The following is a 15808-nucleotide window of genomic DNA, read 5'->3' as shown; positions in this document are numbered from 1 at the left end:
ATCCCAGCTCCTTAGGAAGCCAAGGCAAGAGGATCATGAGTTCTGGGCCAGCCTGAGCAACTTAGGGAGACCCTATTTTAAATAAAATTGAAAAAGGGCAGAGCATGTATTGCAGTGGTAGCATCTTTGCCTAATGCACGAGTCTCTGGGTTCAATTCCCAGAACTGCAAACAAACAAAACCCCAAAAGATAAGAACAATGAAAACTTAAGAGTAATAGGATGATGCCATTCCTTTACAACTTTACTTTAATAGAAGGCAAGGAGAGCCTTCTAAACTTGCCATTAGACAAGTTTAATGAACTTGTCTAAAGAAAATTTCATTTTAAATTAGGAATAGATTAATGATGTGATAAATATAAATGTTCTGTCAATTTAAAATATGTAAGTAAAAAAATATGTAAGTAAGTAAATAAAAAGCATTGATAAAGAAAAAAAAAAATCTTTTTTCCTGTAGAATTCTAGGTAGAAGTTTACATACGGAAGGGCTGGATACCTCCTTACTTTTTGGTTTGAGTCAGCTGCAAACCAACTTGAGAACAAGATAAGTAAAAGGAACGTGTCACCTTCACCTGTGGGGGTGTGTAGGGCATGAGGTCCAGTTCACTGGACAAGGGAGTCTGAAGCTGAGGTAGAGAAGGAGGTTCAATGACCTCACTATCTTCTTCTCCCATTTCTTCAACATCCTCATCTCCACCTTCTAACTCAGCAAATTTAGCTTCTAGCAACTGGATCTTTTTTTCCAACAAAGGTGAGGGCTCTTTCTGAGGAACAATTGGTTTTCTGAAAGAAGTTGACAAAAAAAAAAAAAAAAAAAAAAAAAATTCAGTTGGGCACAGAGATGCACACCTGTAATCCCAGTTACTCAGGAGGCTGAGGAAGGATTGCAAGTTTGAAGCCAGCCTGGGCAAGACTCTGTCTTAAAAAACTAGAAAGGGCTAAAGTATATAGTTTAGTGTAGGGTATCCCTGAGTTTGAACTCTAGTAATGCAATAAATTAATAAATAAAGTAAGCAAGTAAGTCACCTAACATCACTTCAGAATTGGTCAGAAAGCAGTGCAGTGTCTAGAAATGACTTCTTGCAATCTGCAGTGTACAATTTAAGGGTGGCAAGGGAATTTAAATAAGCATTTATGAAGTCACTTCTACATAGAGAAGCTTGTTTTCAAAGGATCCTGTGGAACACCCACAGAAGCATTTTGCTTGAAGTCAGAACTAGTTTCCTACATATGGCAGAAAGAGTTCTCATAATCTGTGGAACTGAGCAATCTCCTAACAGACAGGATATGAAGCAACTATTTCTACCTCTGTTATACAATTACTGGCAGCTCCAAGAACACTGTTAAGAGTGGATAACAAGTCCTAGCAGATTATGAAGCTTTTCGTATTTAACTGAATTAATATTTTCTATTTGGAATGTATACTGCTCTAGTTTAAGATCAAATTTTAAGAAACTCAAAACACTGGGCTAAACTATTTTGATATGAATTAACTGAAGTGTTCTTTCTCCCTCAGTTTTTAAAGATTTACCAGGCTGGGCACACTGGTGGAAGCCTGTAATCCTAGCAGCTCAGGAGGCTGAGGCAGTAGGATCGTGAGTTCAAAGTCAACCTCAGCAACTTAGCAAGGCCCTGAGCAACTTAACAAGACCCTGTCTCAAAATAAAATATAAAAAAGGGCTGGTGATGTGGCTCAGTGGTTATGTGCCCCGAGGTTTAATCCCCAGTACCAAAAACACAACAACAAAAAGATTTACCTAAAGTAGTAAATTTCATCATCTACCACTTTAGCAGAGAGAGAGAACCTCTTCAGTCCCTTGAATTTCTTCATCTGCTTGTCACTCTCATTGTAGCGACTCTCACAAAGCAGAATGTCATTTTCTGGTATTTCAGTTGGCCTGCAGGACAGGAAGTCCTTGAATGACAACACAGCACACTTTCCTGAAAGAGCAAGTTGAAAAAAAATTAAAGGAATAAATTGTAGACACAGTTTACAATTTTTTAAAAAAATTTTTATTAATTTTTAATTAATATATTCACAGTGAGATATGAGTAGGTGGGCTTTTGGGAAAAAGAATGCCTTAGCAGATAGAAACCTGGGTCTATGAGCATGACCAGTTATGCTTATCCCTTCAGTTAGATGAATGAAACCTCTAATGTATGCTTAGACCAACAAGAACAAAAACAAAATTAATTTAAATGTCACCAGATTCAAAGACTTACACAATATGCCTACAAATAATTTACAGCTTGATTGCTTAACAATAGAGAAACATTCTGAACTCTAAATAGCAAATGATTGTCAGGGGCCTTAATTTTTCCAAAACGCTTGCCTAAGAACCTCCATGCCTCTTCCCAGAACAATTACATACATATTATTAGAGAGTTTGACTCAGGGTATATCTATCACTTCTCTCTGAGAAGTGAGGGGCACCCTACTCTGCTTTTGGAATGTGTACACCTGTGTTGTCCTTAAATAAATTTTTGTGCCTTGCTGTTGATGAATACTGGAATATTCTTCAGTGACAAAAGTTAAGAACCCATGCAGGCAAAACTGAGGTCCCTGTCCAATGATAACATGACACAAAATTAAAAAGATATAGAATAATATGTACATTGGCATAAGGACAGACTAGATAGACCAATGGAGCAGAACTGAGAGTCGACAAATAAACCCATACAATTGGTTTTTTTGGGCAACCCATTTTCAACAAAGGTGCCAAGACAATCTAATGGTGGGAAAACGATATCTTCTTCAATAGATGGTACTAAGACAACTGGATTTCCATGTGCAAAAAATTAAGTTGGGGTCTTATCTCATATCATATACAAAAATTAACTCAGAATGGATCGGAGACATGAAGACAAGAGTTACAACTACAAAACTTTAAAGAAAACACAGATGTAAATCTTTGCGACATTTGATTAGGCAATAATTCCTTAGATGTGACATTGGAAGAGGACCAGAAATCATAGAAAATGAAAGATAAACTAGACTTCATCAAATTAAAAACTGTTGTGTGTAGAGGATACTATTAAGAAAGTGAAAAGACAACCTATACAACAAAATATTTGCAAATCATATATCTAGTAAAAGGTTAGCACCCAGAATATAAAGAACTCCTCACTTAACAATTAGAAGACAAATAACACAATTAAAAAATGAGCAAAGGATCTCAACAGACATTTCTCCAAAAAAGATATATGAGTGGTAGGTAAGTAAGTACATTAAGCAACAGTTCATTTTATTTTGAGACAGGGTCTTGCTAAGTTGCTGAGGTAAACCTCAAACTTGAACCCCTCCTGCCTCAGTCTCCCAAATTGCTGGGATTACAGGTATGCTCCACAGCCCTTCTATTATTTATATAATTTATTTTTTAAATAGTTTTTTAGTTGTAGACGGACACAGTATCTTTATTTCATTTATTTTTATGTGGTACTGAGGATCAAACCCAGGGCCTCACACCTGCTAGGCAAGTGCTCTACCACTAAGTCACAACCTCTGCCCCCCTTTTATTTTTGAGAAAAGGTCTCACTATGTTGCTTAGACTGGCCTCAAACTCCTGGGTTCAACTGATCCTCTGGCCTCAGTCTACCGAGCAGCTAAGACTACAAGAACAAGTCACCATGCCTGGCTCAACATTTGTCTTCTGAAAATAATTCAACCATGCCAGAGTTCATCGCTAATAACATTTGTGCCACTTCAATTAGTTCACACCAAGATTTTTCAGAATTCCATCTGTAAGTTTCTCATGTTGGTCTAGACCACAATCCATTCTATACTGTAGGAGAGCAAGATGGCTCTTGCTGGGAATATAGCATCTCTAAATGCTTTTTATAAAAAATGGGACATCTTTGTGTTAGTTATTCTCTCCAGAGATTGTTTTAGTATCATTCCTGGAAGAAGCAAATATTAATTTGTGATGGGTCACTAACATTTTTGGGATTGTTGTCATTTTTTTTTTTTTTGTGGTGGTGGGGATCCAACCCAGGACCTCACACATGCCAGGCAAGCACTTTCCCACTGAGTCACACCCTAAGCCTACTTTCAGGGTCTTTTAAACTCCTCTAAACACAGTGCTGAAAACAGCACACTCCTTTGAGCTCTACGGAGGTATTGTCAGTTGCCTTCTTCAGTCACTTGACATTTTTGGCTATGCAGATGGGCAAGCTGCAGCACCTTGCCTATGAAGATCTTTTCTTCCTGTGGCAATACCATACTGCCTTCACTGTGGCCTGCATCTGACACCTTGGCCCTTAAGCGTCACCAGGAAGGTGGGTAGAGTCACCTTCTGTCCATATGTTCCATTGTTGGGACACTTCCACCCCTGTCACTTGCTGAAGCCTGGGCAGTTTCCTTGATCCTGCCACCTGGAAATAAGGATTCTGAAAAGTTTCTATAGATACCTGGGAACCTAGAAGGCCATGCATATGTGAATCGGTAGGGTGCGCTGTCAGAAAATACCTGAGAAGTCCCTAAACTCAGACCTGTGGCTGACCTTCAAGCTTTGTGAAAGCAAGAAATAAAGGTAGAGATGTAAACTGCATGGCTAAATGGTGAAGGTTGGTGTGCTTCAACACATACAGGAAATACAGCTGCAAATACTGGGAGTTTTTGGCTCTAGGCATTTAAGAAAACCTTTGTCAAATCACTATCTGATCACTAAGCTGAGAGAACAGATACTTTAGTGACCACACATAATAAAGACACACCTTTTTTTTAAAAGTTACTGAATAAACAACTACAACCCATAACAAGCAATAACAAGAAAGCCTAAGAAGAAAGGAGAACCTGATTTTCAGAGTTACTACACTGTTAATGTTCAAAATGTCTGGTTTTCTTTCTTCTTCTTTTATTTATTTCTTTATTTTTCATTACTAGGGAATGAACCCAGGGCCTCATGCAGGCTAGGCAAGTGCTTTACAATTGAACTATATCCACAGCCCTTTTTATTTTTAAATTTTGAGATATAGTCTCACTAAATTGCCCAGGTTGGCCTCAAACTAGCAACCCTCCTGCCTCAGCCTCCTGAGTAGCTGGGATTAAGAGGTGTGGGTCACTGTGCCTGCCATAATATACTTTCCAACTACTCAGGTGGCTGAGGCAAGAGAGTTCAAAGTTTGAAGCCAGCATGGTCAACAGTCAGAGTCTGTCTCAAACATAAAATGGGATGGGGAAGTAGCTCAATGGTAGAATGCTTGCCTAGCATGCACAAGTTCCTGGATTCAATCCCCAGTACTGCAAAAGCAAATATCAAAACAACCAAACTATGAGCAATTGGGCTGAGGGGTACAGCTCACTGGAAGAGTACGTGCTTAGCATTCATGAGGTCCTGGGTTCAATTTCCAGCACATGAAAACAAAAAATATAAGCCATTAGTATAAAGCTTGTGACTAATCTCTCAGGAAATCATTACAAAAGATGTAAAAAGTAGTTGGTGTAAGTAAGCTCTAGAGGTAACACAGGGTCAAAAGAAAACTAACTGAAAACAATGCAGTATATGATGATGGATACAACCAGATCTAAGAAACAATGTAACTGTGAACATTCAGTAGAAGCAAACCAAAACCAAAACATGCATCTTGAACAGGGACAATAATATTATCAGGATTTAGAGTCCAACACAGACTAGGAGGTTTTTTGGCTTGTTTTTTGGTATTGGGTATTAAACCTGGGGTACTTTACTGCCACGTTACACCCCTAGCTCTTTTTGAGAAAGGGTCTTGCTAAGTTGCTTAGGGCCTCACTAAGCTGTCAGGCTGGTCTTGAACTTGCGATTCTCCTGCTTCAACCTCCGAAGTCACTGGGCTTACAGGTATGCATCACCGTGCCTGGCAGACTGTGAGTTTTTTTTTTTGTTTTGGTGATACTGGATATTGAACTCAGAGGCACTCTGCCACTGAACTACATATCCCCATTTGTTTTTTTTTTGCACTATTGGGGAGGGAACCCAGGACCGTGTGCATGCTAGTCAAGTACTCTACTATTGAGCTATATTCCTAATCCCCTTTTAATTTTGAGACAGCCTTGCTGGTTGCCCAGGCTGGCTTGAACTTGTGATCCTCCTTCTTCAGCCTCCCAAAAGACTAGGATCACAGACATGCACTGTGCCCAGCTCCTAACCTTATTCTTACAAGAGGCACAGTGATTCCTCTCTCTAATGTTTGTGTCAGCTTATACCACCACTGTGCTCAAACCCCTCCCAGGACTTCCTATCCACTCCAAGCTCAATCACTGCATTGTTTAGAAAGCTTTCTATGACTAGATGCCCAACCACCTCAGTGAGCTCGATCCCTTCTACACCCCTGCCCTGTTCCAGTTATCCACTTTTCATATTATATGTCTGGAACATGCCCAGATATTATACTTTTGAGGCTTTCTGCTGCACCTAAAAGGGAGCAAAACCTCAGATATTCAAAATGGGCATTTTCCTTACTTCTTTAGGGTTCTATTCACATTACCTAGCAGCAAGGCTTTTACTGAACAAATGACCTTGTCTCAACACTACACTCAATTCTTTTATTTTCATTTACAGACCTAACCATTGCTTGATGTTCTACACATTTGTTCGTTTATTTATGGATTCCCCAACCTTACCCACAGACTTTGATTTGCTTATTGCTATATACGTAACATCTAGAATAGTACATAGCATAAACCTAGTAGTCAATCAATTTTTAAGCAGTTAATGTGTTTAAATGAAAAAATATAAATACCTACCCAAAATACATGTCATAGGGCAGGTTTCCTCCAGATTACTCAGGAATACTTCTTTTTTGTAGAACATTTTTGTGGGTTCATGCTCTGTCTCTTCTGGGTGAATGAAAATGGGGCCATAAAAATATGCAGCTCCATCTCGGACCCATACTTTTTCAATTCTTGGGGCGGGGTGGGGGGAGAATGGAGAAATCACATTAAGATACTTTCATTCTTGAAGGATTAATCTGGTAAAAATTCTATTAGTCAAAACTTAAGCATATGTGCCATTCAATAATATTTGTCATACTGATATTAAGATAACTTTATTAATTCCCCTCCTCCTTCAATAAAAAAAAAAAAAAAACAGAACATATGGTCATTCATCTGAAGGAAAAAGTATCATAACATAACATCAAGGCTTGTAATTTAATAGTTTTATCTGACTCCCAGATTTTCTTCCCGAAATATCCATGATAAAACTAGAACTAAGCATCTTTTATTGGACCTGTGAGCCCCATAAAGACACACACACTTCCAATATTTGGAGTCAGATCACATGAAGGGCAGATATTTCTTCAACACAGTGGTTCATAACCTTTTGAAAGTCAAGATCCAGTCCCCTTCACCCCTTCAGAATCTGGTAAGTGCCAAATAACATCTCCCTAGAAATGACAATAAATTTACACCTGGCTATTATGTGCCAAATACTGTACTATTTCTCACAACCAATAGTTATTATTATTGTTCCATATTCTTGTGGTTCCTGGCATGAAGCAACATCCTCTCCTCAGTTAATAAAAACTCTAACCTTTCAGTTCCTCAGGTCAACACACAGAAGACACCTCTGACTGCCCTACCTCTCACCCCGCATTCCATTTACTAGGTAAATTATTAATCTGATCTTCAAGGTAGTACACTTTGCAACCACCCTGGTCTGAGCCATCATTATTCTTGCTTGGATTATTTCAACGGCCTCTTTATATCCTTATTTCTACTTTTGACAGTCTATTCTTAAAAACCAGCAGGCAGAATAATCCTCCTAAGACCTAAGTCAAATGTCATTTTGTGCTGAAACAATACAATATTACCCCATTTAACCCCATAAAAGTGCAAGTCCCTACAATGGTCTGTGAAGCAGTATATGATTTACTCACTACCGCTGGCCCTTACTTCCTACCTAACTCATGCATGGCTCACTCCGATAGTCACAAACGCTGCTGGTTTGAACAGGCCTGGCATACTTCTCTTTCAGGCCCTTTATACACTCTGTTCACTTTCCCTGAAATGTTTTCCCTTGTACTTTTAGAATTCTTACTGTTCTTTAAGTATTGGCTCAACTGCCAGCTTCTCAGTGAGGCCTGTGCTTTAGATCACGCTCTCTGCTTTCACTGTACACGCCTCTCTTTATCCTGCTCTATTTTTTCAATAGCACATGTCCTGATCTACCATACTGCAATAGTACTTATTGAAGATGTTCGTTGTTCTCACTTTTAAGTGAGAGCCTTAACCTACCCATTTACCATTCTACATAACCTACCCATTTACTGTACTTGTTGAGCTCCCTCAATTTTTTTTAAGTACAACTGTACTTATTGAAGATGTTCATTGATCTTCTCACTAGAACAAAGCTCCATGGGACTAAGAACATCTGTTTTATTAACTAATGTATTCTCAGAGCCTGACAAATAATAGATACAGCGAATGCTTACTGATCAATGTACAGTATGGAAGAAACAGGAAGGCAAATCGTGCTTAAGAACATGCAAATGGCACAGCTGGGACTTAACCAAGATCTCCTGGAACCAAATACTGGGTTTTTTGTTTTGTTTTGTTTTCCTATTTGCAGCACTAGGGATCAAACCTAGGCCTCTAGCATGCTAGGCAAGCATGCTACTAATGGGCTTCATCTCCAGCCTCCATATACTGTTATTCTTAACCATTACCCTACAATGACAATCTGACTCCTTGAGTTTCTGCCATTCAACCTTACTTACATCAATTTACTTGTTCATAAATATCTGAGCCCCTACTATGTTTCACGCACTGATTTGAGCAGGGAATACAAAGTTGAGTAAAAAACAGAGTTCCTATTTGCAGGGTATCTGGAAATTCAAGGTACAGAAACTCGACAATATAAATATCCACATGTGATACTTATATTTCTAATGAGAAGGAAATATGTGGTGCTTAGGGAAATGGGTAACAGGGAGACAACCCAGTGTACAGGTAAAGGGTTCTTTAAGGAAGTACCATTTCAAGTTTAAGCAAGAGTTACCATACAAAATGGGCAGGGAGATTTCTGAGCTGAGAGTTTGGTAAATGGTGAGAAAGAAAAAAACAAGAACCCATGGGAAGAATTTAAAGAAAGTATTTTTAGAGGTGAAAGCAGGAGAAGCATGGTGTGAAAAGCAACTACACAAACCGCCAGGGGAGGGACTTTGTAGTTATTTAATGATTGATGTCTGTTGGCTTCAAACCTCAGAGCCAATCTTATCTTCCCTATTTCAATGACATTCACCTGCCCACGCGGGGGCGCACCAGGCCATGGGACTTGATGAAGACACAGTCGCCAACCTTCAGCCACATGTCATTGTAACGAAGCTGCTCAAAGTAGTGGCAACCTGGCTCACCGTTGGACATTTCCACGGGGACATCTTCTTTTTCCTGTGGTAAAGGAAACTGGCTAAAGAAAAGTAGCTAACCATGAAAAAGAGGAAAGAAAGGAAAAAAGAAAGCAGACTTTCCTTCACATCAATGTAAAGGAAAAAAAAAAAAAACTATCAAAAGAAGTTTTGATGAAGGTTAAGAAACCAAAAAATTAGGTGGTTGAAATTAAACTATCTTTTTAAATGCCATAATCATTTAAAATTTCTAGATAATTTTCATAAAATAATGTTAGACTAAGATGCTATTATCCCCTATCCCTCCTTTCTGTAGCCTTAGGGGGGAAAAATACTGTCAAGGACTTCTCAGCATTCAGAAACAAAAAATTTCACACACTTTTATAGAGCATAAGAAGCAAACTCTACATAACCTACCCATTTACTGTACTTGTTGAGCTCCCTCAATTTTTTTTTTAACTAAAAAAAATTTCAGCCCATTCAATCTTTAGGGTGGCAAAGTTCATTTATTGTCCATTTCCAGAAATTTAGTGCTCACCCTGTCTTTGTGACTTATTTGTGTACAGAAAGAGTCTGTCTCCCTGTATATCTTTCCAGTCTTAACCACTGATTAAGTCTCTGAAGAAACAAGAATACAGGGAATTCACTCGTCAGTACAACAGGAGGACTCCCTCCTCATCCCCAGACCAAGTAGGAAAGAGGAGGAGAGCAGATAAATTTTAGGAGATGCACCAGAGTGACAAGGTAAGGTTGCCTTGTCACACTTGGAAGACTTGATGCAACCCTCTCTTCCCCAGGCCAGATAAATATCACTGGAAAGGTAGGTAAGCACAGACCAGGTATGTGGGAGGTGCAGAAGCCACAGGGACCCACACCACCCAGAATGGGAGGGAAGAGAGTCCATGTGAGAAGCCTTCCTTCCCTGTCAGGACTTCTCCCTCTGCCACTCTGCCCCTAAGGGCTCATTAATCCTCCCAATCTGGCCTCTTATCACCCACCAGGGAGTGCCCTTCTGCTACAGCAAAAAAAGAAGAGAGCTAAAGCTAGAAGCCTGACATTTCCCCTGCCACTTAATTTCATCACATTAACAACTGATAGATTTTAAATTTTTACTATTTTGATTTATTCCTACATGGAAAGGAATAATAGAATCTGTGTCATAAACACTCATACTGTTTTTGAATAAAGTGCTGGGTTCGTCACCTACTAGCTGCTGTGAGGGTGGGCAAGTTACTTGACCTTAGTTTCAACTATAAAATGAAGATAACGCTGACAGTGTGCGCACCAGACAGCCGTTCAGAAGCTTAAAAGATATAATTCATGCTTATCTACTCAGAACTATTAACATAATGAAATGTAAAGATTTTCATAATCTGAATAATCCTTGCATTCCTAGAATGAACTCCTCTTTTTTTCGTCAAGTTTTCTAAAAGAAATAATTTGATTTCACTTAAAAAATACTTTCCCCTAAGAAATTTCTGCATTGGAATTCATAAATGAGATGGAGCAGTTGTTTTCTGTTTTTATTTTCAAGTTGTGGAATCCAGATTATTCTGGCTTTAAAACACAACTAGGAAGTTTTCTTTGTTCTCCATGCTCTGAAACAGTTCAAATAGCATTTTAATTGTAGGTCCCTCAAAAGAGCATTGAGCTTTTCCTTTATGAAAGCTTTCCTTTGTGAAAGTTCAGTCTGGGATTAGCTTTTTGACACTTCCATTTTCTTCATGTTGTCCACTTGTGCTATATCTCTTCCTGATTCTACTTTGACTATCACATCCTAGAAAATTATTCATTTAGGTTTTCAAATTTATTTCAAATGTACAGACTACATTTCTTCTACCTTTTGTCTGTGAGCTTACCACTGCCCCCAACCTTCTTTTACCTTTTTTTTTTTTTTTTTCATACTGGGGATTTAACCCAGGGCGCTTTACCACTGAGTCACATCCCCAGCCCTTTTTAAAATTTTGAGAAAGGGTCTCACTAAGTTGCTGAGGCTGGTCTCAAACTTGCAATCCTCCTGCTTCAGCCTCCCAAATTGCTGGGATTACATGTGTGCACCACTACACCCAGCCTCTTTTACCTTTATTAAGAGAGCTGACAGTTTATTTCATTGGACAATTCAAATAATTAGCTCTTGCATTTACTTTTATTTATTTAATGATTATTGGTTTTATTGTACTGGGAAATGAATCCAGAGCCTCAAGAGTTCTAGCTAAGTACTCTACCACTGACTACATGTCCAGTCTCTGGATTTACTTTTTAAACTCCACTTTTCAATTCTACTTTTTTTGTTTTTTTTTTTAAAGTCTGATTATTTTTTTCCTTTCCTTTGAGTTTCCTCCTCTCTGGCTAAGATTTCACACTGTCAATCATTTTCTGAGTTTGAATTACTTCAATTACTTGTCTTCTGGAACAGATATTTTGAGGTGTAAAATTCTTTTTTTGTGTGGCTATTATCTACATACCTTTTCCAAGTTAAAATTATCTTCAGCTCGACTGTCCTCTGAGTTATCTGTATTCTTCTCATCATCCCCTTTATCTGCATTTGCAAATACAGAGGCAACTCGGACCACAGGCAGAGGCACATCCCGAGGGACAAACCTAACTGAGCTGATAGGCATGGTCCACAGTTTTATTTTCTTAAAAGATTTGGTTTTAGCAGAATACCGTGATTCACAGACAAAAACATCCTCATCTCGAAAGTTTTCTGGGCATAATTTAAAGTATTCCTAAGAGATATAAAATGAGACAAGTCAGGTAAATTTTCTGAAAATCAATCACCCCCAAAACAAAAAAACACTGATCAACCAAAGGTTAAACTGTGAAGACTTTCTAGTAACAAACAGAGATCTAGGAATACTTCCTTGGCTACTGAATTGATTAAATGTATTCTCGTTAACTTACAAACGTGAATAATTCCATTTGGCTTTTCAATTGCCCTTTGAAAAATATATTAATATTTCATAGAGTTAGAAGTAAACAGCTTTGGACAGGGCTCATGTACCTATATCAGACAGATATGCAAAAAGTACATCTTATTACTTAAAAACCAAACTGATCATTTATAGTGATTATTTTCAGAAAACATCACTCTTAAAAATGAACCTGGCAATTAGTTAACTTCACATAGCTAACAAGCATAGGCAGGAAATGGTCTTTTGCGACCATATTCTGGTTAATTTCTTCCCAAATCTCTACATAGAGCTATTCAGATACAGCTTAAAAAACAGTTTAAAATAGAGTTCCTACACATAATGGGGGGGAGGGAAGGGTTAGAGTTAGGGTTAGGGAGGGGGGCAAGTATGGAGGAAGGAACTACTGTATAGAGGGTAAAGAGGGGTGGGAGGGGTGGGGGGAAGGGAAAAAATAACAGAATGAATCAAACAACATTGCTCTATGTAAATTTATGATTACACAAATGGTATGCCTTTACGCCATGTACAGAGAAACAACATGTATCCCATTTGTTTACAATAAAAAAAAAAAAAAAAAAATAGAGTTCCTAATTTTGTAAATACTAATTTTTGTGCTTTAAAATTTTATTCCCAGCAAACTAAATGCATTTCTTACCTTGACAAACATGACCACGCATTTGCCTAGAATTTTACTAACAGGAACTTTATTATAATAGTCACTCTTAAAAACTTCTTTTTCTAGAAATTTTCGTGTAGCTAGGTGGAATGTTTCATTTGGCCGATAAAACCAACAGCCATACAACCATTTTTCACCTGAGAAACAGAGAGAATCATCATTAATAGAAACCACACATTCTTGTCAAAATGAGGAAAAACAGTCCATCAAGCCATTATGCCATGGTCTAAACATATAGGAATGTGCTTATCAAGAGATAATTTCCTAATTCCTTATATTTCTTAATATAATTACCTTATACGAAATTATACTTTAAAATTATAGAGTATAAGGAGACCTAAAAAAATGCTACTTTTCCTCTTACATTGAAAGACATACGATATACAGAAAGAGAAAGGTCCTGTTGGGGTCAACACACACTTAAGAGGTCTGTGGTTTAGTAAGGATATTGATGTACTAAAGGACACAGCACTCAGGTGAAGGAATTAAAAAATATTTCATATGATGGGCAGTTGACAAAACTAGACTGCCTGGATTACATTTCCACCTGTTCTTGGTTTCGTTAAAAATATTTTTTTTTTTTTTGGTGCCAGGGATTGAACCCAGGGGTGCTTGACCACTAAGCCACATCCCCAGCTGTTTTTATTTTGAGACAGGATCCCACTAAATTGCATAGGGCCTTGCTAGGTTGCTGAGACTGGCTTTGAACTTTTAATCCTCCTGCCTCAGTCTCCTGAGTCGCACCTGGCTGGTTTCATTAACTTCTCTTCATTCTCAATGACACAAAGACCATTTTTCTAGAAAGATTTCTCAATGACAAATTCTAAGCCAAAGCACATTGTCTATCTTTAATAATTTCTTTTTCATTTGTGACCACCTTTATTGGAATAGTTTTACCTGGGGAAAAATACTGAGTCATCTTCTTTTTTCTTGTGATGCTGGGCCTTATTAATTATAATTAGCACACATTAGGCAAGTGCTCTACTATTAAGCTACATCCCCAGCCCAAACCTTCTGTTCCGAATCTCTGCCATACTATATAGTTTGGTTCAAAATGTGTTTTTAATAGGTTATCAGTTGAAAGAATGAATCTCAACTAAATTTTAAGAAGCTGCATTTTTCTCACTCAACTGTGACACTCATGCTGTCCAATAGTGCTATATATGTATTGACACAAGAGAAAAACTATTATTGAAAGGCATAAAATATCTGAGTTAAAATTTTGTGGAGGAGCAAGGAGGAATAAAAGAGCCACATCTTCCCAATGTGTCCTTTGATTTAAAATAAACTTACCAGCTGAATCTTCCCATAGTCTCTCAATACAGACTATATGTGGTTGTAGGTTGGCTTCTGCAGGTTCCACATAGACATAATCTCCAACATGGTACATGCTGTTCTTAAAGCTGCAGTCCTGGCTGTATGTGCGATGTAAGCCTGATAGGCTGGCAGCACCTGAGGAATCTTCACTCTTTTCAGCTTCTTGTATTCAAAAATAAAAATAAAAAAAAGGTACTCACTAAAAGAACAATGCAATCAGATGCAGGATTCAAACAACATGTAATAATACATTTAATTCTTGTTGTGATATTCAAAGGGAAGAGTCAGGAAAAATAGTTATGATCTTTACATTTTCAATATTGCCTTATTTTGGGAAAGGAGGGGGTATGTAGGGGTCTTTCAATGTTGTGCAAACTTTTTTTTTAAATTTGTCTCAAGCTGATCTTAAACCATGGGCTCAAGTGATCCTTCTGCCTCCCAAGTAGCTGGGACTACGTGTGTGTACCACCACACCCAACCTCAAAATTGCATTTATGAATTATAATCAACTGCCTTTAGTTTCAATAAACCCATGAGATTCTATACATTAAAAATAATCACCTTAGTAATATATGCTCATAGTCTTTTTCAGTAATTCAGAAAGGTATAAGGAGAAAATAAGTTACTTATAGATCATGTAATCCTAAAGAAAACATCTACACTATGTACTTCTACACTATCCTAATGTTCCTGAAAAATTTTTTTCTAACAGTTATTTTACATGGTTATGTCACAATTAATGGAGTTTTAGAATTGAGGAAACATGGAATATGTATATTCTATAAACCATATATATGTGTGTGTGTGTGTACACACATGTATGCAACACAATATATCATGAATATTTTCTGAGATAAAATGCTTTTGTTCAACAAAGACTTTAATTTTTGTTCAATAAGACCTTTTCATAGTTCCAGTACAAGTTATCATTTGCAAATATCAGAGTTTTTTTTGTTATTGTTGCTGTTGAGGATAATGCTTCGTCCACTTCTTTAATAACTTCCTTAGGATAATTTCACATAAATGAAACAGCTGGGAATAGCATTTAAAATGTTTTTTAATGCACATTCCAAATTAATCTCCAAAAAGGGTACATCAATTTAAGTTCCTTACTGATTAGCTACAAGGGTTCTCTGTCTCCATTTCCTAATACTGGCATAAAAATAAAGTTTTGCCAATTTTGGTGAAACATGTTATCTAGTAGTTGAATAAGTAAATCCCTGTGACATACAAAGCAGATTCAAAAAGTTCTTGAGAATTTTATACTGGCAAAAACAATCTGCTGGACAGAGGCTGAGAGTATAAAAAGTCTGGATGACTCCCAAATTCTAGATACAGGAAACAGGCTGATAAAACTAAGTTGCAAGCATCTTTCATGAAAAAGGAAGATTTCAAGAGCCAAAAGATGTTTCCAATCCTTGAAACTCACTGGAGTCTGTCCAGTTGGGTTTAAAAAGTGCTTGAAATCAGTAATACTTTCTACCATATTACTGTTTTTGAACAGAAATATCTATGCATGTATCACTGTATTTAAGAGCAGAGAAACTCTTTCTCACCCCTAGAGTTTTACAGGTCCACAGG

General features: G+C 37.6%; 1 protein-coding gene across 37 annotated transcripts in view; it reads right to left on the bottom strand.

The window, feature by feature from the left end:
• The window catches only part of PBRM1 (polybromo 1), a 99577-nt gene that overhangs the window by 14703 nt on the left and 69066 nt on the right, over positions 1-15808 (bottom strand). For 30 of the 37 annotated variants that reach the window (XM_079115664.1, XM_079115652.1, XM_079115684.1 and 27 more), the window contains 7 exons: positions 14204-14389; positions 12890-13047; positions 11785-12048; positions 9217-9362; positions 6720-6877; positions 1756-1939; positions 571-781 (listed from right to left, as the gene is read on the bottom strand). In XM_079115664.1, the coding sequence (XP_078971790.1) occupies positions 571-781; positions 1756-1939; positions 6720-6877; positions 9217-9362; positions 11785-12048; positions 12890-13047; positions 14204-14389 (1307 nt within the window). The remainder of the gene's footprint in view (positions 1-570; positions 782-1755; positions 1940-6719; positions 6878-9216; positions 9363-11784; positions 12049-12889; positions 13048-14203; positions 14390-15808) is intronic. The other 7 variants (XM_079115683.1, XM_079115677.1, XM_079115654.1 and 4 more) reach the window with 1 other exon arrangement.

The sequence above is a fragment of the Sciurus vulgaris genome, assembly GCF_902686455.1.
Source record: "Sciurus vulgaris genome assembly, chromosome: 16".
NCBI classification, from domain to species: Eukaryota; Metazoa; Chordata; class Mammalia; order Rodentia; family Sciuridae; genus Sciurus; species Sciurus vulgaris.
Note: the sequence above shows the minus strand (reverse complement) of the source record. Positions and strands in the feature narration are given on the sequence as shown.